Source organism: Dermacentor andersoni, chromosome 1 (assembly GCF_023375885.2).
Source record: "Dermacentor andersoni chromosome 1, qqDerAnde1_hic_scaffold, whole genome shotgun sequence".
In the NCBI taxonomy this organism is placed as follows: Eukaryota; Metazoa; Arthropoda; class Arachnida; order Ixodida; family Ixodidae; genus Dermacentor; species Dermacentor andersoni.
In genome coordinates, this window is record NC_092814.1 from 365,930,153 (window position 1) to 365,957,091 (window position 26,939).

The following is a 26,939-nucleotide window of genomic DNA, read 5'->3' on the forward strand; positions in this document are numbered from 1 at the left end:
ATTTGTTTCCCATACAAAAATACCTATAGAGTAAAGTGACCTTGAAAGTGTCCACCTTTTGTGCTAAATAGTGAATCGTTGGCATGGTATCCATTCTGCGACGTCTAACAAGCCTAGCAGCCGCAGCAATCATCTATGCGAACGTGGCTCGCCTGGCTAGCGTGTTTTCGTATCGCTACCATGGGCGTCAGCAAAACTAATTGTATTGTAACTTATGAGCCACGTAAATGTGCAGCCGTTGATTTTGTTGACGAATACAGGCGTTTTATTACGAGTTGCGAACGGATGGCGAGGGTTCTCGATCCCGAATCCGACGGCCAGTGAGCTAGACCTAGGCCGTTTCACAGCGATTGCCAGGTCTCCTGACTTGGTCGTTCGCTACCGTCGGCATCGAGAAGCGGCATGAGAGGACCGAGTTGTTGCCCGCCACTGGACGCTTAGAATGGACCCCGCTGAAGAGCAGCCAGCTTTGCTCGCTTCGTTTGGAGCGTGCCTGATATAAACAAAATCCGCCGAGCTTAAAGAATCTGACCTTCCGCCAAGACTACGTAGCCTCAAGCCTGGTGCTGCGCCGACTGTCAGTATACCACATTAGAAATTGACTTCTCATGTTACTGTCAAAACGAGATATGGAATAAAGTGCGTATTGTTTGCTCCGGAATATGCTTCATAGCCAAAGCGTCCTCTACGACAGGTTAGTACTACTTTCAGCAGTGCGTACGCATACTGATAGCGGTCGCTTGCTACAAATTCCAAGTCGCCACCTTGTTGTGGATCGAATCAAAAGTGGTTGGCCCCGTCTAATACGGCGGCGACTCCCACCTTCAAGAAATCGTCGCCGCTGGACGACAAAAACGAGGACGACGACGACGACGAGGATGATGGCAAGGACATCGCAAGGCACGCGTACGTGTAGCGGACGAACTAGCAACACGAAGCTGGCGCGCAGGCGAGACCCCTCCCGTACGGGTCAGCGCGGACGTCACAGTTTTGTACTATGACGGGTCGAGCTATGTTTACAAACCTAGTGTCCCCTCTCGTTGCTTTCTGAAACCGAAACTTAGACTGGTCGCTACAAACAAGACTAAATTACGGTCACGCTTTAAAGCAAATGAGGTTTCGTGCCGTGATTACTGGGTCACGAGCTACCATAGGAAAAAAAAAAGAAGAGAGAAAATTTTTGCGTTTGTATTCCTTTAAAGAATGCGCCAGAGCATCTGAGCGCTGTGTGCTCGAAAAGCAACGTCAGCAACACATTACACCATCAAATGAAGTGAGGAAGAGTGAAGATATTCATTAGCCTGCTTTCCTGTCATTAAAAGTAGTGGCGCCAGGTACACCGACTGTTGTTCTCAGCACTGCATTACAGCGCAACACGACTCGTATTTCCATTTGCTACTCTCGCCGTCTCGGCCTGATGCTGCCTGTGCACGTGCACGCATTCACCGCATCTTCTGTCTCCCCTTCTACTCCCCTTTGTCTTTCCCCCCAGCCTAGGCTGGCCGACCGGACGCTTTTGTGATTACCGTCTGCTACCTGCTATTTTTCTTAGCTTCATCTCTCTCGTTCATATTTTAATGAGTCGTCGAGTACAAAGAACAAAGTATGTGTGTACCGAGATCAGCGTCTATATTAAAGGGCCCATCACCTGGTCTGGCCGTTTTGAGCTCACAAGCGCAGAGCATACAATGCGCGCCAACGATCGGGTTTGCAAAGAATTACATCGCTACGCGCCGCGGAAATGTCTGAAATTTCAACCCGAACGCCGTTTTCCCTCCTCCTCACGGCCGCCGCGCTGCAAGCCGGACGGTGACGTATTCGCATCCCTGCGACTACGTACTCGGGTCCGCAGTGTGACGTCGCTCGTGGTGACACGTGACTTCGACAATTATTCGAGGCACCATCTGTTATATGTGCTATCTGTTGCTTGAATTGACGAATTGAAGCTAAGAGAAATAATAAAACACACAAACGCAATGTCTGCGTGTTTTTTGTTTTACTTCGCACCGAAGCAAGAGAGATGTACTTCCGCTTCGTCTGCTTGTTTCCACGGTCGTGCAGTCACGTGCGCAGGTACCGAAACTATGCTATTTTCTACCGGGTTCCAGCGGTGTGATCATGCTCTGCGATCCGATTCTTCTGCCTCAGTATTCGTGTAGCACTGAATTATACAGCTAGTCATGTTTCCTTGCGCACAGCGCGCTAAGTCGTGCGCTGCGCGAAAGCAGACAATTACAGCACCTCGTGCGCAGCGCTGCAAGAAAAAGAAAGGCGAAGAGAAAAAAAAAATTAAGGAGAATCCCGTGACGGATGCGTCACGCGATCCTCGAGGTCTGGTAAGGGAAAACGCAGGGAAGGAATTTCGTTTGCGGAGGCTAGACGAGGCGAGTGGAGATAGTGTCTGGTTATGCAGCAGAGCTCACCTCCTGAAATCATGGGTTCGCGGCAGGGAAATATTTCTATCTCGGCTATTAATGAGCCCATTTGAAAAATTTTTGCGGCAGAACACTCCCTAGAGGACGCGTAACAACTTCCAGCATATAAGCAAAATTTTCTATAGGGCCTGGTGAGGGGCCCTTTTAAGCACATGGCCTGGCCTGTGCAACGTGTCCAGCCTGGTTTCAAGCACGTGACCTGCTTTTTAGCAGCGTGTCATATTTGTTCTCAAGTCAATATTGAAGCGGCACTACGTTAGCTGCTGTTGCACTTATGAGATCACTCAATAATTCATTACGTAATCTCTGAGCTTCTTCCAATCGAAAAAAAAAAAGCAGCATCGTAACCGATATTGACCATCGGTTCAGCGCGGCAAGGGAATGAGCGCGGCTGTGCGTCCAATTCAAAGAATGAGGTACACCGAAAGAGAGGAGAAAAAGTCTCTAGGTCACAAACATAAAACGAGCCGAGGTTCATAGCGTCTGAGATATGCGTATTTACGAGGGACTCTCACGGACGATAAGTGTATACACTTTCATCGATCCCCTCTCGAGCAACAAAAGATTTATTTGCGCCCACGCGGCAGGACGACCTAGTTCTTGCTTACGCTGTGTGTTCCGCAACAGTAAGACTATACAGTTGGTGCTAGAATACGCAAGAAAAAAGAAGACAGCCAGTGTGGAAGGGAAGAGTGAATGTTTAATAGCATAGAGAGCTTTTTGCGCAATGACAACAGCAGGCGGGGCACAAAGTGACTGCAGGAAATAAAAAAGAGAACAACACTGTAAAGAAATGAGGCGAAGACAAAGAGAAATCGCCCTAAAAAGAGTAAAAGGGATCGTATTGCGAACGAAAGAATGTCTAGCTATGCTGCAATAAATCTTCGTGGGCCTTTGCAACGATCGATGCGCTCATTCTTTAATTTTCTTGTTTTTTTAGTAAAGATCGGCTTTGTTTAAATGTCTGTGGGGTTACGTTCTCAGCGCTAAAACAATTTGTACGCACCGCAGCCATGCTAGAACGTGTCCATAATGAGATAATGAGGATTTGTGAACATCAAAGAAAGAGTGCGCGCTCTGGCGTTGATAAGCGTGCGTTTTGGGGGAGAGAGCTGCATACTCGAAATGTTTGTTTGTTTGTTTGTTTGTTTGTTTGTTTGTTTGTTTGTTTGTTTGCTTGCTTGCTTGCTTGCTTGTTTCTTTCTTCCTTTCTTCCTTCCTTTCTTTCTTTCTTTCTTTCTTTTTTCGTTCTTTACGTGAAAAGCGCGAGAGAAATCTCGGACAAAATAATATTAGTATTGTTCCAGTTACTGAAAAGTAAAATGTTACCAACGGCAGCCAGAAATTACAAACGAAGTTTTAGCCTGCCTTCCACTTGGGCTAAGGCATTGGAATAAAATAGGCTCGCACCTTGAGTTTCATGGGCGCCGGACGTTACCGTCTGGTTCTTCATTTTCAGTTACCACAACGTTAGGGATAATCAACATGCATCGCCGTGTCTACGGTTGTGTCAAGCCCAGGCTATGACATGCATGAGGCACATATAATGCTAGTCATACAGCACAGTCGCTGCCACAGGGAGTCAAAGAAGCACATATGAAGGCCGATATACTAGTTTACAACACTGTTAAAAACTGCAGGCCGCATTTTAAGCCTGAGACAGGCGTTAGAGAAATAGCGTCAACGTAAACTTAGTGTATCAGTGTGTCGAATCGACTTCTGGGATTTTACGTGACAGAACCACAATCTGATTAGAAGGCACGTCGTAGTGGAGGATTCCAGATTAATTTTGACCACCTGGGGATTTTTGAAGGATGCCTAAATTTAAGTACATGAAGATTTTTTTTAAAATTTCGCCCTGATCAAAATGCGTCCGGCGTGTTCGGAAATCGAATGAGCGATGCCGTGCTTAGCAGCCCAACACCAAAATAATTACGCCACCATGGTGGATGTATCACCCCGTAGACGAGGCTTCATTTCGAGTCATCAGCGTGTATAAGTCTGCTATTCGTAACCGGATGTGTCTCAATCGAAGCAGGAGCTATACATGTGGACACTTTCTCATTAACTAGAACCTTTAAGTTGTATATTCAGAATTTAACATCATCAAGCTCCGCAGTGGACTATATGAGGGACGCCGTCATGGAGTACTACGAGATAGCTTTTTTGATCATTCGGCTCTCTTTAACTGCGCCCAAGCTTGGTAGTTTTTTTTTTAATTATTTCACCTCCTCGAAAAACCAAAGCAGCATTAAGCCAATGCATTTTTGTCGGAAATCTTGAGTTCGTGTCTTTAGAAACTGATGTTAAACACGTTACTTCAATTGAATGGATTTTGCTCGATTGGTACTGGACCTCAATTCTGTAATTAAAACACGTCATCTAAAGGGATTATTAATAATGTTAATAATGGAAATTAGGGAAAGCTAACAGCACTCTGCGATTGGCCTTGCAAGTAGTATCCGCCTTTCAAGCTAATCCAGCTGATGTGATTAAGTTACCACATATAGTGCAGGAGAATCTTTTGTAAGTTATTTTACTTTAAAATAGGTTACTTGGCCTATAAGTAAAGCTGCAACGGTAGGGAAAGCGACGAAATGAGGTTTCGGTTACCACTTGCTCTAAGAAGGAGAGTATTTCCTAGGAAGATTAGCTACTTCTATGTAATTTAGAAGGACTACCAAGTAGTACGCGATAAGAGAACGTGACTTGTACGTGAGGACATGACGATTCTCCCTGCACTTGGTGCTTTTCATTACAGTATTTGTTTCGGCGGTATTGGGGAGAAAGAATAAAGGAGCGGTGATACTTGCCTTGGAAAAAGTGCACTTCTAGCCAATCAATTTTTCGGCTGATTGACAGAGCTGTACTTATCGTCTTTGCTGCGCTTTGTTCGACACCTAATAAAGCCTATAGTAGTAAAACAAAGCATATAGTAGCGCCTTGGATAAGTCGGCAACAGTTACCAGTCATGGATCGTTCAGCAAACTAATATAATTAATTGCTACATTAGTTGTTTTTACCCAAGCAACTTTTTGTCGGTACATTTTTTTTGTTTGTAGCAATGCTGTCTCCATGGCTACAAATAAGTTTGCACAAGTTGTTCAAATTCGCTTTGATTTGAAACGGTGCTTAGAATTGCGGGGACCGAGGCAAAAGAGGCTCCAGAGAAGCCGCAATGAATAGCTGCTAAAAAACTATGTGTAATTGTTTAACGTGTATCCAAAGCAGGTTCCACAAAAGGTTTTGCATTGTGTCTCCCAATGCGACGTGGTTCAGGATTCGAACCCGCGGCGTCGCGCTCGTCATCGAGGCCATCGGCGTGTGTAAGCAAAAAAAGAAAAAGAACGCTCAATTCTGATTGTCGCGTTGCGCATCTCTGATTAGTGAACATCACTTTAACGGAAATTTCAATCCGGCGGAATCCGCTGTATCTTCGAAAAGCACCACAATGATTTGATCACTCCACCGAGGTATCGCCGTTAGGATCATTCCAGCGTGCCCCCTAGTTTGGACCAGGAGCAGCTGCAAGACGACATGCACCTCGCGCGCATCGTTCTCCGCTCCCAAGGCGCATCTGTAGGGAGGTATTGAGCATTTGCGCGAAGCAGTTCGCTCCAGAGAAACGCGATGGCGCCTTTGGCGACGTGACGTACATCGCCTCAGCGAAGACGCACGAATAGGAAGCCATTACCTCTTCTGCCTTGCTTCTGTGCGATCAGCTGTCGGAAATGCAACTGGTTAAGAAAATATTCACTCATCCGTCTGCGTTGCAGCGCTGACCTCCAAAGACTTGAACGTCTGCAAAAGTGAGTGCCGCTCGTTTTACACGGGGAAAAAGGGAGCAGCGCCACTTCTTGGCATATAGTAAGTTTCTCGCACGTTATCTGCACACGTCCATCCCAACTGATACGCAAACTTACGCCCAGTCTACCGCCAACGTACAAAGAGTAAGTGAACGAGCGAACACTTGAGTCAAAGCGCCGAGGCATGGGGGACGACGACTACACCAACAGTACACTAATGCTGAACGTTTCGTAAAGATCAACACAATAAACGAGTGACTAGCGATAATACGTATTTGCTAGAAGCTATTACAACGTACATGACAGCTATGTCAGAAGCCTTGTGCCCAGCAAGAACAAATGCATCGCAACTGAGATAGTGACTGCGCTCCCGAGGAACCTTATTGCATCAGAAACGACAAGCCGCTGCTTAAAAGTATTCGCTAAATAAAGAACGAAGAGCTAAACACTTGCCTTGTCTCCTGCCGGAGTCGCTACACCAGAGTGCACCGCGCGCTGTTTTGGCTGGCCGCCAGCAATGCTTGCTTACAGTTCGGGCGCACGGAAGACATGGCGCCGAGTTTTCGCCTTGGGCGAACCAAGAAGCGCTCGTTCACCGCGCACTTCAGTGCTCGCGCTGCGGCCCCAGCCGGTCGTCGCGCTGCTGCTGGTCAGCTTTAACGCGCCGTACTACATAGGGCGCTAATTTTCGGCGATCCTGGCGTCGCCGTCGCGACGTATCCTACTTTGCCGGCCTCTGCCTGGCACGATGGAAACGCTGGACTGTATGAGTGCCGTCCACCTGCGCACACGTTTAAACCCTTAATGAACCCCTTTTATATGATATGGGTTTGATATGACGATAACTGCTTTTGTAGTTTGCTGGTTCTTCGTCGTTTATTAAAACAAAGGGAATGTAAAAGAAGCGAACGGCTTTCAAAGAGACGCCGAACTCCCGGATTGGCCGCCTAATTACACCGGCAGTTATCGGCCGGCAGTTATCGCCAACTTTTCAAAGATTCAGGGGTTTTAAATACGGCTTGCTTTTACAGTCCCTTGTTTCGTGCAAATGGCTTCCCATTTGCATTATACTGTTCGCTCGTTACTTCTGACAGGTAGATATGAGAAGAAAAAAAAGAATAAGTTTAGAAAGCAGTGCCTGAATTATCACGTGGCTGAGGTGCACGTCCTTTGACGGCCATTAGGAGACTTAATGAGGGCACGTCTCAGAAAACAATGCGAGGAATTAATTGGCGCATAACGACGGTGGTAAAAGCACACGTACAGGAATGTGACGAAAGAAGAACCACGAAGTTTGTGAAGGCTAACAATGACAGGTGTTTATTCAGAAGTACTCGGTCCGAATAGGAAGCTAGTGAAAGAGAAAATTCGTGCCAACGTAAGAGTGCGTCAACTGTCGCATGTGGAAACATTTGGGGGGAAAAAACAGAGATTACTTCAGACCCTTTCACCCCACCCTCGGCATCGGGACCCTGAGAATTGCAATGAAATTCCATTCCATAAATGCATCAGGAGGGTATCTTCCCTTTGGATGCCTGGGCAAGTGTTTACACATCCGATTAGTTACTTAGACGAAAACAAACAACCGAGGGCAGTTAGAAAAATAAATAAATGTAATCATTTCTGTCGCCCATGTTCAAGTGGTTTTTCAGAGTCGCTCGGATTTCACGAATCGCACGCGTTGCTTCAAAAATATTTCATAACAGTTCGGACCCTGGCGACGCAGACCGTGTGCGGTCGTCCTTCTTTTTATCATGTTGTTCTCAGTGTGCGTTGAACGCTTCAGGCGTAACACTTAGTTGTTCGTTGTTGTGCTCTGCAATTTCGCTTTCACAAAAAAAAAAAAAAAGAAGGAACGACTGCAGCGGCAAGGGGGATCTCTGTGCCGAGGGGGCTGTCATCCTCATTTCGCCCATCTTTTAGCCTTGTTTCTCCGAGAGCCACTCTAACCCAATTTGCGCAGCCAACTTTATGTTAGTTAATGTGGCTTTCGTTCCCCTCTCCGTCTGTTTTCCCCATTTCGCTGTATGTTTTATGCTCCCCCCCCCCTCCCCAGTGCGTCATTACCGTCCAAACTTCGCCTAATATTCTCCTGTACAGCCTGTTCTACTGCAAATATTTTGGCAATGAGGTGAAGCTAACTAACCTGAAATGGAAGTGAGGTTTATAAGTCGGCGGAAGTTTGTAAGGGAATCAGCGTCCTAGACAAATTGCACATCGCCTTTTATCTAGAGCCTTACGTGCTGCTTGAATTGCCTAAACAACACTGATCAGTCGCAGCAATATATATATATATATATATATATATATATATATATATATATATATATATATATATAGAGAGAGAGAGAGAGAGAGAGAGAGAGAGAAAGAGCGAGAGAGGGAGGCGCAAGGCTGCAGGAAGATCAACCAGATGCGAGTTTCTGGTTTGCTACCCCGCACTGGCGTGGGGAAATTAGGGGTTCGAACGAGGGCGAAGAGAGAAAGAGAAAGAAAGATAACTAACAGGAACAGCTAACAGGACGGGTGTTCCAATTACAAGCATTCACAAAGGTCGGTCCATCTGAAGAAGCGCAGTAGCGCTTGCACGGCGTTCTTGTGCTAAGTCTCGTCGATGTGACATTCTTTCTTCCGACAGACACTGGTCGTCCAATTTGGCTAAGCACGACGAAAATCAAATAAAATACCCTCTACGGTAATGAAGAAAGCAATACTAGGTAAAGGACAAGTTACAAAGACCGTAAGGGCAGCGGAATTTTGAAAGATACGAGCACATTTTCGAAGATATCTCAGTAAAACTGAACCCTATCCTTACATAAAAAAAGCTTGCGACAAAGATAGAAATAGGTGAAAAACTGCTTTGTTTTGCCTCTTTTCCGCAGTTCAAGAGACAGAAAGGGTAGATGGCTAAACCAGTTGCACCTTCGGATGTTTCTTTGTGGGCGGCTGAGACCACTGCGACGCCTTACGTGCTTTTGGTTTATTTTTTGTTGAAATAAACTCCTGAGTAGCTGTTTTCTGTTCTTCCCAAAGCTGCCTTTCTTCTATTTTCGTGCACTTTTCCGCACTGTTCTTTTAAACATTGGTTGAATTTATTTTGTAGCTTTGTTTTATAATACGCGAAGGTTAAAGCTATCCCGAGTGCCTCATGATCGAGCACAACATTCTTGCGTCCGCAGATGCTGAAGTTCATCGTACCACGCTAGTTAGGTCGCGAAACCTCTCGATCCATCCTACACGACGAAGCCTTATACGATGCGGCGATAAACGAGTGCAGCCGTATATCTTTCAATGATTGCTTGGAGGACGTTGAGTAGCGGCGAGCGAGCGCGCATCTATTTAATATTTTGCGTATTGCGGGAGCTTTTGTTTTTTCTTGGGAAAAAAAAAAACAACCAGGGACGCTTCAGTACAAAATAAATGCTTGATTCGGAGGTTATTTGATGTGCCTTACAAATTAGTAATTGTTATATTTGTGATTCAAGCATTAATTAAAGAGGTCGCTAATTAAACGCAAATTTTTAATCAACACTTCGTGATGAAAAATATATTGGCTGTAAGTACACACGACTACGGCTACTATGCAGTCGGTACGATTTCTCTAGAGCTCCTGGGTGTTTATTTTTAAATCTTGCTCCACGTTAGTCGGGACACCTTGTATAAGTGAATGCTTCGTTTTTCAACAGAAAAATAAATGATGGCGTAGGTGGTTGGGCGACTTGATCGCTGTTTACGCAATATCAATTCTGCTATTTGAACCCCCGAGGACTGACCACGTTGGATTGCGGCTGGCTCAACAGGTGCCAATGATAGCATTACCAATTGAATGTGCGAAGAATGATAGTGTCAGATAAGAGAAAAACTCGGAATTTGAGAGAGGCATCATATGTGATTGTTCATTCCTCTCGCTTTGTTACCCCATCGCCAGTTGACAACTGAGCAGGAAAGGTGTTATTTGTGTCACCTTCATTATTAACCAAATGTCTGCCACAACACAGGGCATGGTACAATTTTTAAGTCCTTTCAGCTTCTGTTTAAGCAGGCTTTCGTACAGCGTATTCTCGACTAAACTTTCTGTTCTCTTTTCTTTCGCAGTTGACGCAAAGCAGCTACGAAAATGGTAAGTGCAACATTCTGTATCCTCTTTGTTACACATATACGTAAGCGGTTTAACTATTTAGAAAGCAGATGGAGCAAGTGACACCGCAATTGTTTAATGTGGTTGTTTGCAAGTCTTGTACTACGCCGATGGCGAATTTATGAGCTCAAGATTCATGTTCACAATTTGATGCCTGAGCTACGAACAAAGGGAGAGATTTAAGTAGTCAGTGTGAAGATCATTGAATGCATAGTCATTCTGCTTTGAAGCAAGCTTTCGGTGTAAGCAGACAAAAGCAGTTATCTGTTATTTTTCAAAAGAAGAAAACAATGATATGGTTGTTTAACTGAATAGAAGAAATCGAATTGTAGCATTCCAGCGAAAAAACGGAACAACCCTTAAGAATATCAGCTAACCAAGAAGTGACGCTATTGAAACGAGTTAAATAAAATGCTTCTTTGTCCAGGCAATTTTTGGGTATCTAGTTTGCTTGATATTGTTCATAAGAAAATAAAGTCTACGCTCTCCAAAGTAGGCATACTGCGCAAGTGGTGCCATGTCCAAGTTGTGGACTGTTTTGTTTTCTGAGAATGGTGTGGGCTCATTCCGCAACAAGAAAAGAAACGAGGAGGTGGTCTCCTGGTTTCTCGTCTTAACGGACACAGCAACGCGAAAATAGGCACCACCGTTTTCTTCGCAAAAGGAAGTTGCAAAGCAAAAACCTGATGCGAGCTTTTTTTTTTTTCACTGATGTAAAGAAAGGTAAGTGTTGTTAATGTCGCTCAATTCACCTCCTTTTCTTTCTACGTGGACAGAAAAAATTACAGATATTTGTCTTAAGTATGCGGAATTCACATCTTGAGACAGATAGCTTATTCAGCGGGAACACTTTATAATGCAAAGTTAGGGGTCTGCCTACTTACATAAACCTTGAGCAGAGTTCTTGTTTCCTGCGGTGTGATTGCTAAAATATTGTATGAATTTTACTTTCTCTTGGAGCATAACTCTATTTTCACTTAACGGTCAAGTGCAAAACATGAACTTACATATTCTGCTTTCTTGATATTGTTGTTGATACCCGCTACCGCGAATTGACGACGCCATTGACAGCCAACAAGGAGCAGAATTATTTTCTTCTCTCGATCTGCGCTCAGGGTATTGGCTGGTTCTCATGGCATACGACAATCGACTTAAGACAGCTTTTGTCACGCCCGACGGCTTGTACGAATTTAACGTCATGCCGTTTGGACTTTGTGATGCGCCCGCAGCTTTTGAGCGCATAATAGATACAGTTCTGCGCAACTTGAAATGACATACAAGCTCGTGATACCTTGACGACGTCGTTGTTTTCGCTCCGGACTTCCCCCCACACCTTCAACGCCTCCGGCGTGTTTTGACGTGCTTGAGAAACGCCGGCCTACTAATAAATTAATAAATAAATGCCGATTTGCAGCTTGGCAGCTGACCGTACTAGGTTACGTGGTCTTAAATGATGGAATTCTCCCCGATCCAGCCGAACTTCAGGCCGTCGCCCAATACCCGAAACCTACATCTCTCAAAGACCTGCGCACTTTTATAGGCATGTGTTCCTACTTAAGACGCTTCATCCGAAACTTCGCCACCATAATATCGCCCCTGAAGAAGCTCTTGGAAGCAGCGGGCCCCCCACTTTGTGGTCCTCAGAGTGCGACGAGGCGTTCGCAATCCTGCGCCCTTTCTTGACGTCACCTCCAATTTGGCGTCACTACCACCCGACGGCCCCCACAGAAGTGCTCACTGATGCCAGCAGTGTTGGCCTTGGCGCAGTCCTTGCGCAGCGAAAACACGGGTTTTCTGAATACTTTGTGGCTTATGCGTGTCGCACGCATACGAAAGCCGAGAGTAACTACACCGTGACGGAAGAAGAAAGTTTGGTGATCATCTGGGCTCTTACTAAGTTCCGGACGTATTTGTATGGCCGCCCATTTGACGTCATCATGGACCATAACGCACTTTATTGGTTGTCGTCAGTGAAGAATCCCTCAGGCCGCCTTGCCCATTGGACACTTAGCCTGCAGGACTACGACATTCGCGTGCCCTACCGTAGCGGCCACCATCACTGTGACGCCGACACCCCCTCGCGCTCCCCCTTGCCCGACGAGAATGCCATGCTGCTCCGTACCCCCAGCTTGCCGTTTCTTCCATGGACCTTCGCAACGTTGCTTCCGAACAGCGCAAGGACCACTGGATCGCCTCGTCGATAGACTTGCTGTCTGATCCAACGGCACAACAAACCACTCGCTCGTTGTGTCGTCAAGCTAACCATTTCGCCATTCGCGACGGCCTACTCCACCAACGCAATTGCACTGCCGATGGCCGCCAGTGGTTGCTAGTAGTCCCCCGCAGCCTGCGTTCTGAAATATTCGCGTCATTCCACTCTGACCCACAGTTTGCACTCCCCGGAGTTTTCATAACTTATCAGCGCTTTCGACAGCGGTACTACTGGCGCGGGATGTACAGGTACGTTCAGAAGTTCTTTCGCTCATTCCTCGATTGTCAGCACCCGAAATATCCACCCCTCCTCTCGCAAGCCGGTCTGCAACCCTTACCTTGCCCTACACGGCCGTTCGGGCATGTATGCATAGATTTGTATAGGCCCCTTCCCCTGACATCGGCTGGAAGCCCCTGGGCCATTGTGGCGGTTGACCACCTCACGCGATACTCCGAAACTGCCGCCCTCCCAGCAGCTACAGCGGGCGATGTTGCCTCCATCCGGATTCATCGATTCATACTGCGTCATGGTCCACCACAGGAGTTGCGTGGCGATCGCGGACGTGTCTTCTTGTCGGAAGTCGTCGAATATATCCTCAAAGAGTGCCGCGTTATGTACTGCACAACTACTGCTTACTATCCGCAGACCTATGGCCTCACAGTACGCTTTAACCGTACGCTCGGCGACATGCTCGCAATGTACGCAGCCTCCGACCGCACAATTTGGGATGCAATTCTGCCCTTCGCAACCTACGCCTATAATACCGCCGCTCAGGGCACCACTGGGTTTTCACCCTTTTTCTTATTGTACGGCCGGCACCCGTCGCACACAATCGACATAGACCTTCCGTGCAAGCCGGATGCATCTTAGTGTGCGCCTATTTCTGCCAGAGCCAGACATGCCGAAGAGTGTCACGATCTCACGAGGTGCTTTACTTCAAATGAACAAGAGTGCCAGAAGAGCGTTCGCGGTGAGACCACTTGTGCACCCACGTTCCTCCTGCGAGCACTTGTGTGGCTCTCGGTCCCTTCCACTGCACCTGGGCTCTCGTCGAAACTACTGCCCAAGTATGAAGGCCCCTACCGCGTCGTCGAACGCGCATCTCCGGTTAACTACGTGATCGAGCCACTGAACGTTGTTTGGACATGCGCCGTCGTGGACGAGACATTGTCGACGTCGACCGCCTCAAGACCTACTATGACCCACTCATAGTGACAAGCCGTTAGGTCGCCGGGTGGCTCCCTTTTCGTTCCCGGGGCTAAATGTAGAGAAGGATTGGAACGATATAGCGGGTTGTCCTCTCCAGCGCTTTTGCCAGTGAGTGGCGCTCACGCTCGGAGTCCGTGCTCACCATAGACTGTCGCCGCTGCGCCGCTTCTAGTCCGATCAAACAAACACCTTAGCAATATATTTATGGCCCCAAGGAAGCCGCATGAAATTCTACGTAGATTACAAAACCATTGCTTTTTATTCCCTGTGAAAGAGAAATACAAGATGATCTGTCACTCGCAACGATAAACGAACATGCAGTATGCTCGTGCATACGATGGAATATCGAACACATGGCGACAGTGCAGAAGATGCTTTCTTTTGCATACTATGACACGGAACTTCCAAATCATGTTTCACATTTTCTTTCGCTACAGCGCCACTTTATTGCTGCGGAAACACATTTTTTTTAATAAGGTGCGATTTGAAATTTTTTCCTCTCTTTTCTAGGACGTTCTTATCTTATTCAACACTGCGATGCACGCTACTCTGAAATCATGCTATATTTGCCTTTTCCAACGGGAATATAGAATGACGCGTTCGCGCGCACCAATTTATTGGGATTTACGGTGGAAGCATAAGAAAAATTGTGAAAAGACGACGAGCTACGATATTGCTGTAAATATTGAATGCTTTCGCAAAGGTTGGTAGCGACCTTCAATAAACAATCTCTTTTGCCAGCGTGATCAGGTTGTTTAAAAATAAAACACCGGAAGCGATCGATGACTACAAACCAAAAGGAAAGTAAAACAGCCACGTGAATTCTGTGGCACGAAAGGTGGCACATATTTTTTCGCTGTACGTCACCAGAGAGGGCTGACGTAGTTGCACGGCTTTATCATTATCCCGGCGTTCTTTCTCTTCTCAAGCAATTACTATGCGAAGCGCTTCCTGAAAAAGGACGCTCCAAATAAAAAAAAGGAATTTCGGTAAATGTAACCATACACCAGAATAGCATTCGATAATCACGCAACAGCCTATTGCTGTTTCTTTGCTAGCGCACTGTTAAGCTTTTGGCAAACCCATATCTAAACGGAGCATGGAAGAATCGAACCGCGAACAGACTACACTAAAGATTGCAAGACCCTAGAGTATTCACGTTATGAACTGAAAGAGGCTAAAATTGAGCGGCTTTGGAATCCAGGCTTACCTCTTCCATCGTGCGACCGTGATTCCGCAGCAAGACTGTGCCACGAGCAAATAACTACCTTTTCAAATCGATTCAAAGGGCGAGACAGAGGACACAAGAAAGTGCTGGATGAAGCGCAGGTCAGCGCTTCGTTTCTCTCCTTCTGATATCATGAGCCCTATGCTGTTACTCGTTTTTTTTTATGCAGCATCTGCCAACCGGTCCAAGTTCGCACTTTACTTTTTCGAATCTCTACAATAACAATTTCCTTTTTAAATCAAAATTTTCAGTAAATAGTAATATCGAAGCAAATCAAATTATTAGGATTAATATGGCAAGATGAAGAGGAAAGGGAGAGAGGGCAAAACAACGCCCGAGCTAGCAGACGGACGTGGTGGGCTTCGGATTAGTTTTCACCGCCTCGGTTACCTTTACGCTCACCTAAATTTAGCTACATGATCACCTTTCTTTTCTTTTTTTTTGCATTCTGTCCTTATCGAAATGCGGCTGCCATGGCGAGCAATCGAAGCCGCGACCTTGTGACCACCGGCAGAACGTCATTGCCGCTGAGCTACTGCAACTTCCACGTTCTCCAGTTATCTCAGGCGAAGTTCTGTGCATTAGAAGACCAATGGCCAGAACAGCTTTTATCAGTTCCGCGGTACTCACGTGGCTTGCTGCTTTCGTTGCTGGTTCGTCTAGAGCATAGGTGCTGTAAAGCACGGTATTCTCCTTAAAAACTTCCCACACGAAGTATTTCACCCACATGTCCAAGTCCCGCATCACCTGAACAGAAATATTGTAACGCTGCTAGATAAACGTAAACAAAATATAAATATTGCTGCAAATCCACCCCCCCCCCCCCCTCTATTCGTGGCACACATTCTACTCTTGCATTAACGTACATCTCCTTTTTTTTCTCATACCTTTTCAATTTATCTTCAGCGATAATGATCTCACCCTTTCGTCCATTATTAAATGCAATGGGAGTCATTACGTTGTAATAGATTAAAGGTCGTCAAACAATAACTCTTACTCCTCCTGAGTATTTTCACAGCGGCATGTTCCTACCAGTCTTGGCTTGTCATTTATGCATTCCGGTGTCCTTAGTATATTATTTATCAAAATATTTATTATTTTGCCTAAATAAGCAGCAGCGTAAGTAACGTGTAGTTTACTGAGCAGTCATAACCCCAGCATCTCCACAACTATTTCACAGGGTGACAAATTGCATGGTATGGAACTGAGCATTAGTAAGGTGGCATAGGAACCACGCTGACTATTTTATTACGATTATAGAGAAAAGGGAGCACGACGCGCGTTGTTTTGAGCCCTATATATTGCTGGTGTTTCGGCTGGTGGACCAGCCTTTGTCGCTATAACCAAAGTAATAGTCGCTGCGGTTCCTTTGACGAAGGCTTGTCCACCAGCCCAATACGTTGAAGATGAAGATATTCTATGCACAAGCAACGCACGTCGGGCTCTCTGTTTTGTTGAATTACACACACACACTGACACACACACATACACACACACACACACACACACACACACACACACATATATATATATATATACATATAGACACAGAACAGGGGGATTATTTACGCTATCTACAAGGAGGCAAAAAGTGGGACAGCAACAACAAAGATGGCCGACGGTAGACCTCACTTCGTCCTCTTGTCCGCTCTACGCTTCAGCCTCGTCTAAATCCGCAGGCCATCTGACTCATAACACTACCTTCCGGCGGCTAAAGCATCGGCTCTGTGGCGGCGAACAAAGACTACATTAAAAAAAACTAGCACACAAGGTATGAAGGGGCGTCCGGGGCACGCTATGGCCTGTGAGGGACAACGTGCACTCTGTCCGTGTGGGGATGAGCGGATGATCACGAAGGCAGCAGTGGAGCGATTTCATAAGCGACATTAGTCAATTCACGGCACACGCGATATAGACCGGTGTACTGGAAGAGCAGCTTTTCGAATAGTCCGACACGTCGTGCTGGGGCCCACAGGAGGATGAGCGATCCAGCTAGAAAGTGGGTGGTCCTGTGGTCGCTCCAGTAGCGAGACTGCTGGGGAACCTGGGACTCAGAAAATCGAGTACGAGCAACTTGACCAGCATGGTCGGCACAGTCAATAGTCTCTTCTGCATATTCAGTGGGTGGGTAGTCAGAATAAATCATCAGGGTGTCCATGGGCAATGGAAGGTTGCGACCATATAAGAGAAAAACGGCGAATAAGCTGCGGTCTCATGTCTGGAAGTGATCTACGCGAGTGTCACAAAGGGCAATGCTGCGTCCTAATCCCGGTGGTCGTCAGACACATACATGGCCAACATGTCGGTAAGTGTTCCGTTCAGGCGTTCTGTCAAGCCATTCTCCTGTGAATGGTAGGCCGTAGTCAATTTAAGCTGCGTCGCGCAGGGTTTTAGGATGACAGCCATCACCCTCGACAAGAAATGTCTACCCGGTGAGTTAGCAGTTGACGAGGAGCCACGTGCTGCAGTAGGACCTTATGCAGCAAGAAATCTGCAACGTCGGCAGCACAGCTAGTCAGAAGTGCGTGCGTAATGGCAAACCTCATCGCAAAATCTATGGCAACGGCACCCACTTATTTCAAGAGGCGGAATGGAGAAACAGGCCAAGTAAATCGAGGCCGACGCGGCGAAATGGCTGGTACGGAATGTCCAGAGGCTGAAGGCCTGCAGGCGACACTGTTGACCTTTTCCGGAGCTGGCAAAGCTCGGAGGAGCCCATGTAACAGTGCACTGAGCGGAACATCCCAGGTCAATAGAATGGCAGCGTGCACGGTTGTGTGTACCTGACACGCCGAGATCTCCCGCCGTTGGTGCATCGTGAAGCTGCGCCAGGACAGTGGAACGGAGATGCACCGGGGTGAGAAGCAACAGGTCTGTTACGTCAGACTAAACTGTGACGGCATCATATGCCGTTTTTGAGTATAAAGAGGTGGAGGCAAGGATCACGAGCATGACAGTACAAACTTTCAATGATCTTGCGTAGAGACGCGTCAAGGCGTTGCTCAGCAGCGATGTTGAAGAGTTGAGAGATAGAAATTACGCATAGGCTAGGGTCGCTCAGGGAAGTGTCCGGTGGATCAATAGACAATCTGCATAGGCATTCGGCATCCTCGTGCAAGCGGTCAGATTGAAAACGATGATATACGAGTGTTTTTTTGAAATAGCAGTGCCCAACAAACAAGGCAGCCAGTGGAATCCTTGCGAGAAAACAGCCAGCAGAGAGCAGTGCGAATAGTAAGGACGGTGAAGGGTCGGCTGTAGAGGTAAGAGCGAAATTGGACATTTGGCATTTGAATTTTGACATTTAATAGTTTTGCTCAGCATAGGAACGAATGCGACTGGCATAAGCAATAACGCAGTCCTGACCATGCTGGCATTAGGCTGGAACTGAGCCGATTGCGTGGGCACTGGCGTAGGTATGCATTTTCGTGGCCGCAGATTCGCCAACCTGGGTTATCACTGGTGGTAATGTGAGTAGTCCAATCAGCTGTGAGAAGGCGGACGCTTCGTCATGATTTCAGGACAAAGTCACGTCTTTCATAAAAAGCAGGTTAGGGCCCGTGCTATTCCTGCAAGATATTTCACGAACCGCCGAAAATAAGAACAAAGGTCAAAAAAAGAAACCGACGTTCTGAGTAGAACGAGTTGTCGGAAAGTTGGTAATGACGCTATCTTAAACAGAGCCAGGCCGTATACCTGTAGCATTAATAAAGGGAAAATCAGACATCTACTCAATCGTAGGAATTGCTACAATGGAAACTCATACAGGTTCCTTGAAAGAAAAGCCTCGCAGTTGAAGAAAAATTCGTCCTGCTCCGGGACTCGAACCCGGGACCACCGCCTTTCCGGGGCAGCACCTGTAGTTTCTACAAGATGATCAAGCACAGTGATCTCTTGGCGATCGAAGCGGCATTTGGCGGGTTAAGTTGAAGACCTGCATTGTGAAGAATCCGCAGAATAGTCGAGAGTCCATGTAGATAACAGGAAAACGTACGCGAGAAAATGGCGACGTCATCGCCATAGCACCAATTGAAACCGCGAAAAAGGGAGTTAATCGTTCGTTCGAATGTTGCGGAGGCATTGCACAAGTGGCATAACTTTGAAATGATAGAGCCCACAGAGCGCAAGAAATGCGGTCTTCTCCCTGACTTTTTAATCTACATCGAGTTGCCAATAGCCGGACCGAAGGTCTATAGAACAGAAGTACTGTGCCCCATGCAGATAGTCGAGTTCATCGTGAATTCGCGGCAAGGGGCGCACGTCCTTCTTTTTAATCTTGTTTAGGTGTCGATAGTCGGCGCAGAACCGCCAGGTGTCTTCTTTTCTCACAAGCACCCCAGGGGACGCCCAAGGACACGTAGATGGTTCGATGATGTCCTTAGTGAGCATTGTCTCGACTTCCGTTTCGATTACGCGGCGTTCAGTAGCATGCATTCGGTAAAGAGGCGTAGGGATGGGATTGGCATTGCCGGTGCCAATCCGATGAGTCACAACTTTTGTAGGCTGGGATGGAGCGAAGCAAAATCAAAAGCGTTGCTGTAAGCGGCCAGCAACTGACAAAGGTCGTCAGATTGAGCAGCTGAAAGGTCTGAGGCAATCGTTGCGCCAAATTGGGCGTCGAATGAAGTGGTGGTGTCAGGTCCTCCAAAAGACTGCGGAGCATCGACAGTAAGGGCCTGAGGTTCGTGTGCCTCTAAAGGCGTTATGCTGCCCAACTTGATACCTTCGGGACGCAACTGTGGTGTGCGCCCAAAGTTCAGAATAGGGATTATTCCTCGTTCGCAGAAATAGTCACAATTGAGCAAGGGAGGGCTCACACCTTGTCAGAAGAGCGTGTAGGGAAGGAGAGATCACGCAGTCGGCGTCACGAAACGGGCCAATCTGAGGTAAATCTGACATACGTCGCGATAGCTCGTCGAAAGCCAATAAACGCGGCTACACATAAATGCAGTGGTGACTCGGGGGTGAGATCGCGCACAGAAGAGAGTTCTACCCGTAGAAGAGCAGAAGAGCAGTCGCTGAGGACAAAATGTGTACTCAGGCTGTCATGGCCAAGGATGACTTGATGTGGACACTGGTGCATAACAGCGAATAAAACTGAGATCTGGCAGCTAGCGAAGCTCGCACGCGCAGTACAGAATCCAGCGACACAAGATGTACCGCCGTCGACAACACGAACTACAGGCGACACGGCGGGCGTTAGAACCTTGCGGAGACGACGAGAAAAGCAGGTTATCACTTAGCCGTGGAAAGGGCAATTAGAGATGTACGGATACTTTCCTATTGTTTGGTTGGCATCCCTGGTGAAGCAAGAAGGAGAAAGTGCAAGAAAAAAATTGGTAAAGAAATTTTGAGAATTGCCAACTACTGTGTAAATATTCTTTGGCACAGATGTTACTTGGCCATTGCTTACTTCCTTTTCATAGCTTATGCATGTCTACTCCTGTGCCAAAGAAAATGAAATTTATGTACTGAATTGTGCGGAAATGAGTTGCCAGGAAACGGCATGACACCTATCATAAACCGTGCCGGAAAGCAGGTACAACCGGTTACCCCACAGCTATTTTTCCATTCTTTATTTTATTTTATCTTTTTTCTTTTTTGTCAACACCCTGACGCGGCATAGGCAACATCATCAGTTTTTAAGGCCACCATTCCATTATTATTATTATTATTATTATTATTATTATTATTATTATTATTATTATTATTATTATTATCATCATCATCGGCAGCAGCAGCATCATCATCATCATAAAAAATACCGATCAGTTATTTTTGTTTTTATACTCAGCCACCCCACAACAGGCTTCTCTGCACACATCCTAGCAATGCGAAAAAGTAAGCTTTCAATGCAGCCTGACGAGAACGGTGTTCTCGCTGATCAATGCATATTTATAATTTTTGTTTGCTTCAATTGCTCGCTATCGCCTATAAAGCTGGTAATCATCTACATTTACACTCTTATTGCGATTAGATGCCTTAACTTCGCAAATTACGTATTTTTGTGTAGATACAAAACAATACACCTTTTGCGTCACAGGCACATTTTGCTGGGCTACTCGCCAAAGAATGCCTACGCATTAAAAAGCAGCGGTCAAGCGAAGGTATACGATCCTGAATTCGCCGTCGTCGTATGCGGTGGTCAGCGAGATTCCTGTAGGCCACTGGCTATCCCCCCACCGCCAGTCCTTTCTTTTGGTGCAGTTTTGTGTACAATTTGTGTGTGATGTAACATTGGAAATGTAAGCAGCAGCGTCTCCACAAGGAAGCTTATGTTGAAAATAATTGTTTCCTATATAGACGATCATACACATTGGCTGATAGAAACGCTGGACAATCGTCCACTTTCAGAACTAAAAGCTTTAGGCCAATGCTCCGAAAGAACATCCGCGTTGAAGGCCTTACTCGCGCTATTAACGTTCTTGCGGTCTACGGGGCTTCACGACAGACTCTAAGAATGCCGCCCCCTACCGTTCTGTAGTGTACGCGCTTTGTTCGTGCTTGTCTCCCTTTCTTTCTATCTCCCCCTTCCACTCTGTTTCTCTTTTTATCCCTCTAACCCTTCCCCCTGCGCAGGGTAGCCAACCGGAACTACCTCTGGTTAACCTCCCTGCCTTTCTCTGCATTATTTTCTCTCTCTCTCGTGCGCTCTCTAAAAGACGCTGGTCTCAACGAAGTACTTTTACATTGTCTGTTGTATTATGTGTTAGTTGTGTGTGTTAGGTGACGTATGTTTTGCGCATATCTTTCCGTTCTTTATCATACCCCTCTGAAGTAGAAACTAGGCCGTGCCCCCAGGCAAGCCTCTACAAAATTGACCAAAAAGCTTCAGTCTCTCTTTTTAATGCCATGTCATGGTATAAACTCATGTAACGGCCACAATTTTTTTTCGGGATGTTGACGAAGAGCGGTCCCTGCACGGGACCGGGCCATTTCGTCTAATTTTTCTCACTATAAGAAGAAAATCCACCGGAATACCCCTGGATGACCCGCCACCGCAAAACTGAATGTCATACGTTTCACTCTGAATTTGTTCAATTATTCATGTCCCAAAAGGACAGATGGCGCCATGCATTCTGTCGCGAAAGAACACGGAACACTCGTGGTCACGTAGCGGACGTCAGGGGTCAAAACGCATCTGCCGCCATTTGGTAGCGGTTAGTGAAAGTTCGCGGGTGCGCGCGTGCGTGGTGTCAGCGCAGCGAACACGATTGCTTCTCGGCCGGATGTTTAATGCAAATGTTGGGGTGAGGGGCTGCCAATTGGGGATGCGGCCCTTACACGGGTGCAGTCCTTACACGGGTGCAGCCCGAATACGCGTTTGTACGGTAACTTCGGAGCCTTCACTGCTAAGTTCGAAAAAAGAAAGCATAAGGTGGAATTAGTGGACCACTATGCGTGGTAATTTTTAAAAAATCGAAGAATCATTGACGTAAACGGTATAAAGGAAGCAAAGTATTGGAAATGTGGAAGGTTAATATTGTCTATGACTCGTAGCTGCACAGTCACTGCAGCGAATCACCTCAGCACAGGGTAGCTTAGTTATGAAAAGCTTTAGCTCGTTAGAATATTTCGGGATCACCAACCGCCTTTATGTCACCTGTCAGCAGTTAAACTTCTCCAACCAATTAAAAGAATGAATTCACTTTCGTCTTGCGCAATTTCTGTACAACAGTACACAGCATATCGAAATACCTAATATTCTCGTAACTTGAATGTACGTAACCAGAGCTTCCAACCAAACTTAGTGTGCCGCTGGCAGCAAGAGATTGAGTGGCCTCCACCGAGTTTATGCACCGGCAGATTGAGAAGGCTGCTGTTAGAGTTGCGAAATAAATGTGTAGACGAAGAAAAAAAAAATGCGCTGTGTGTTGTAAACAAAGGATAGGAACTTCTTGCCATATTTATATTCAGCTGGGAAAAACGCCACGCGGTATGAGAGTGGGAAAAGCGGTAAAATGCCAGAACCTGATTGCACAGCGAACGCGTGGCTGATAGTAAAAAATAAGGAGAAAAGAAATGAAACGTTTACGCACGTGCGGTATGTTCGAGCGATCAATGAGCAACATTTTTAACTCCGCTGCGCGCGCGGCGAATTACGAATAGGAAGTCCGTGCAGTCGTAGTTTCAAAAGTTTACTGCTCGTTCTGGCAACCTTAGACGTAAACACTCACTGATTTTGAATGTATTTTTCTAATTTCGCCTCGCCGTTACGATCGGAAGCAGGGAGACGGCTTTCTGCAGCGTTCTGCTGACAAGATGGTTTCGATGTTTGCCGAGTTCGAAGTCAGGTGGCTTGTTGCCGGAAGTTTTATAGCTCCGTGTACCTACACGTCATGGAGCTGGTGGCATGTGGTACGCGGCAGTCCTTTCATGGCTGGCTTGACGACGGCAGTAACTAGTACAGTCGCAAACAGATGACTAAGGAGCGTGCGCGCTTAGTTGGTTCACTTAAACGCGTTCTTGAGCAAGGAGTCAATAATAATGCCCGCATGCCGGGCGCGGTTCCTACGAAAAAAAAAACTAAAAATAAACGTCACAAAAATAGACGATATTCGCCTCTCTGGTAACCCGGCGAATATGCACGGGATTTAAGAATGTAAAGATGAACAAATAGCGTGTTCAGCTACAATAACAACGTACGTTGTTGAACTAGTGTGTTCATACTTAACCGTTGAAATCGTGCAAGCGTATTGAGGAACTTATTGCGGAATGATAAAATGGTGTAAACAAATATGTCACCAGCTTCTCCATAAGGTTAGAATGTTGTGTACATAAAAGTATATCATGTGAGGGGAAGTAAATCCTTGCCCGCAGTCATAGACCACGCGAAATTGAAGTGGACAGGACAAGAACGCCTGTCCTGCCCACTTAGCCATCTTTCAGCCTCGGAACGCGTAATCTGAACGTCTCTGCCTTTAACTATCCATATGTGTAGCTCAAAATAAGGTGACATAACGAGGCAGACCACAAGTGTTCTGCACTTGATCAACATTCAGGTCAGCTATTCTGCTGTACTTTATTTATTTATTTACTTATTTATTTGTTTATTTATTTATTTATTTATCTAGTTAGTTGGTTAGTTAGTTAGTTAGTTAGTTAGTTAGTTAGTTAGTTAGTTAGTTAGTTAGTTAGTTAGTTAGTTAGTTAGTTAGTTAGTTAGTTAGTTAGTTAGTTAGTTAGTTAGTTAGCTTTTTTTCAGTGTATTGGAAATGTTGGCAACAAGCCCAATATGTCGCCAGCTTCTGGAGAACGTCAATGAATTAAATGAATAAAGAATGATGCCTGCTGAAGGAAAATATAACAGCTATTTCGCAATTCGCAGCCAAACGCGGGGTCGTCAGTTTCCCTTAAAAATAAATTATTGAAGTCATTTTGCTTTCCTGCGTAGATCACAGCCTATGTCGCCTATCGTGGCGAGTATTACTGACTACATCGTCTGCGGCAGCTGTAGCTCCGGCGAACTAAACCTGACACGACGTTGCGTATGTAAATACTCACCTCCCGTAGCAGCTTCAGCGTTCCAAGGTTGCAGCGAGTGAGGCGAGTGCTCGTTCTCACTTTGCAGAGCTTCGTAGCAGCTAATGCGCTGCAGTAACCCAGCCGCGCATTGTTTCCCCAAATGCACAACACAAGTGAAAGAGAGGAAGGCGCTATTGAACACCTCTTCACAGTATTGGGCGAAATGTCGCAAATGCTAAATGCTTACTATTTAAAATTAAAGGTGTGCAATATTGACGCCTAGCCCGGCGGGCAGAGCAAGGGAATACACAGCCCGCTTAATCTGAGCTTGCAGGCTGTTCCCAGTAGAAAAAACAGCCATAATATTCGTAGTGCATAGGGCATCAAAAGCTGTCATGCCCTGAACTACGACACATATGTTAGGACAATGAATTAGCGATACCGGTGCATCTCGCGCAACGAAGGCATATTTGACTTTTCTTACGGTGCAGTGCCACGTGGTGTCACCTTCTTATCTTAACCCTGGTCTTTGTTCCCGTTGTTTCATCAATGAACGTGTACCGGCTTGCCCAATTCTCTATCCTTCTTAGATGGCTTGTCTACTGCGTGTCGTATTGTGGTTTCTGCATCTTTTGTACCTGCGATGCGCACAATGAATTTTATTTCATTTTACGTCATACCCACTATCCTTTTAGGTTTCATTAACCCATTAGTGCCAAAATACCCAGAAGAAGTGCTCAGAAATTGCGATTTATTTTTTAACTTGCTCATCTAGATAGCAATTTTATTTGCGGATTCAAAACATATATAACCGGGCGGTAGTCAATTCACAACTTGTGTCTGAAAATACGAAACAACAACAACAATGTACGTTGATTAGAAATGTCGTAGTTAGCATTAGCTCAGTTTCGTAGGAAGCACTCAATGGTACAGGTACATTTGAGAGCAAGCATTTGCTAGAAAGGTTTGCAAATCAGCCAGAGTTCTCGAAGAGCGGCTGCGGAAGATTAGAACACTGCTTTTGCAAGACAAATCTCAAACCACGGTAAACAACAAAGCCCCATACCACATTTCCTTGCAGCAGAAGCATGTTCTGTGCAGACTTTATTGCCAGTGTTGCTTCGATCATTGCATGAGATAACGCACCACCTTGTCGGAAGCTCTTTGACATCTGTAGACAGGATAGAGCCGAGAAAGTGCCTTGCCATCCGACGAGTAAGGCCTGCCTCTGAAGGATGCGCACGCTTGAGAGGGAAGCAACACGTGAATGGCAGCCGCCATCTTAAAATCTCTGTGGCACGAATGAAGTCCATAGGCACCTTAGCTTCCAAAGAGGGAACTCTCCGGCATGTAAAAAGTGGATTGGACGAGCCCAGCTCGTTATTAGAACAATGCGTATTCTTGACCTTGATGTCACTGGTGCTCTACTTCAGCCATAACGCAGCGAGAACTGTGCATACAAAAAAAAGCCAAAGAGGCAGCAATAAAAGCGGTCTTGCTACCTTCCGTCAGCGTGCTTTTTATTCGGGCCAATAGTGCGGAGTAGCGATTAGGCTAGCTCGCTCAAGAAACCCCCGTCGTTCACCCCGTGTAACGGCGAAGTGGTACGATGGTGCGCATCGCCGCCTTTTATGGGCTGTTTGTCTCGGGCCGCGCGTGTGAGCAGCGCGCGCGACCTGGATGAGCAACCTGCAGTGTTTTTTCGCCCGGTGAAAATAGATCGATATGACGACCTTGACCACGTGTAACCTTCGTTTCGGAGCACTAGACCCCAGACGCGAGAGAAATATGGAATAAACAAGAGAATGGGGCGATTAACGAGCGCTAGACGCTGCGGTACCCGCCTGCAGGGAGGACCAAAACGGCGTTTATTAGGCGTCGCGGTCACGGCGAGACTCCTGTCCACTTCTTGCTTTATTTATTTTGTTTGTTTGAAGTAGACACAGGTAAGATTAATTATCGCGCAGCCTTAATTTTCGGCCGGTTATTATTAGCCGACACTGATCCGGTAATCGGATCTATAGAAAAGAACAAAAACGCAACGTGTAGAATTTTTGCGTTTACGGCGAACCAACGCAGTTTCAGCAAAATCTGATGTGTTCAAGAGCGCCCAAACATGCTGAGGCCGCGTTTTGCAAGGAGTATTTTCCTCGCATTCAAATACTTTTTATTATCACTCCCCCCCTCCCCCCCCGTCCTTCCCGAATCAATGACGAAGGAAAAAAACGGAAGAATGAAATTATTCTTTACAAAACGCAGCATCTTGCTGACACTGCATCCCCTTGTGCGGCTGCTTAACTAATGACAGCGGCGTCAACTGTAATCACGGAGTTCTAATTTTTCTTACTTTCACAAACTTAGATGGGCGAGACAAAGGCCCTTTCAGTGTGTTTTGGATTATAATGTTCGGCGAGACGCTTGAATTAGCCATTCGCGCGTGCCGCAA

At 46.3% G+C, this 26,939-nt stretch overlaps 1 protein-coding gene across 1 annotated transcript in view; it reads left to right on the forward strand.

Moving 5' to 3' along the window:
• The window catches only part of LOC126516748 (frequenin-1-like), a 559,465-nt gene that overhangs the window by 248,403 nt on the left and 284,123 nt on the right, over window positions 1-26,939 (forward strand). Inside the window, exon 2 of the mRNA XM_050166847.3 lies at window positions 10,337-10,361. Within this exon, the coding sequence (XP_050022804.2) occupies window positions 10,337-10,361 (25 nt within the window). The remainder of the gene's footprint in view (window positions 1-10,336; window positions 10,362-26,939) is intronic.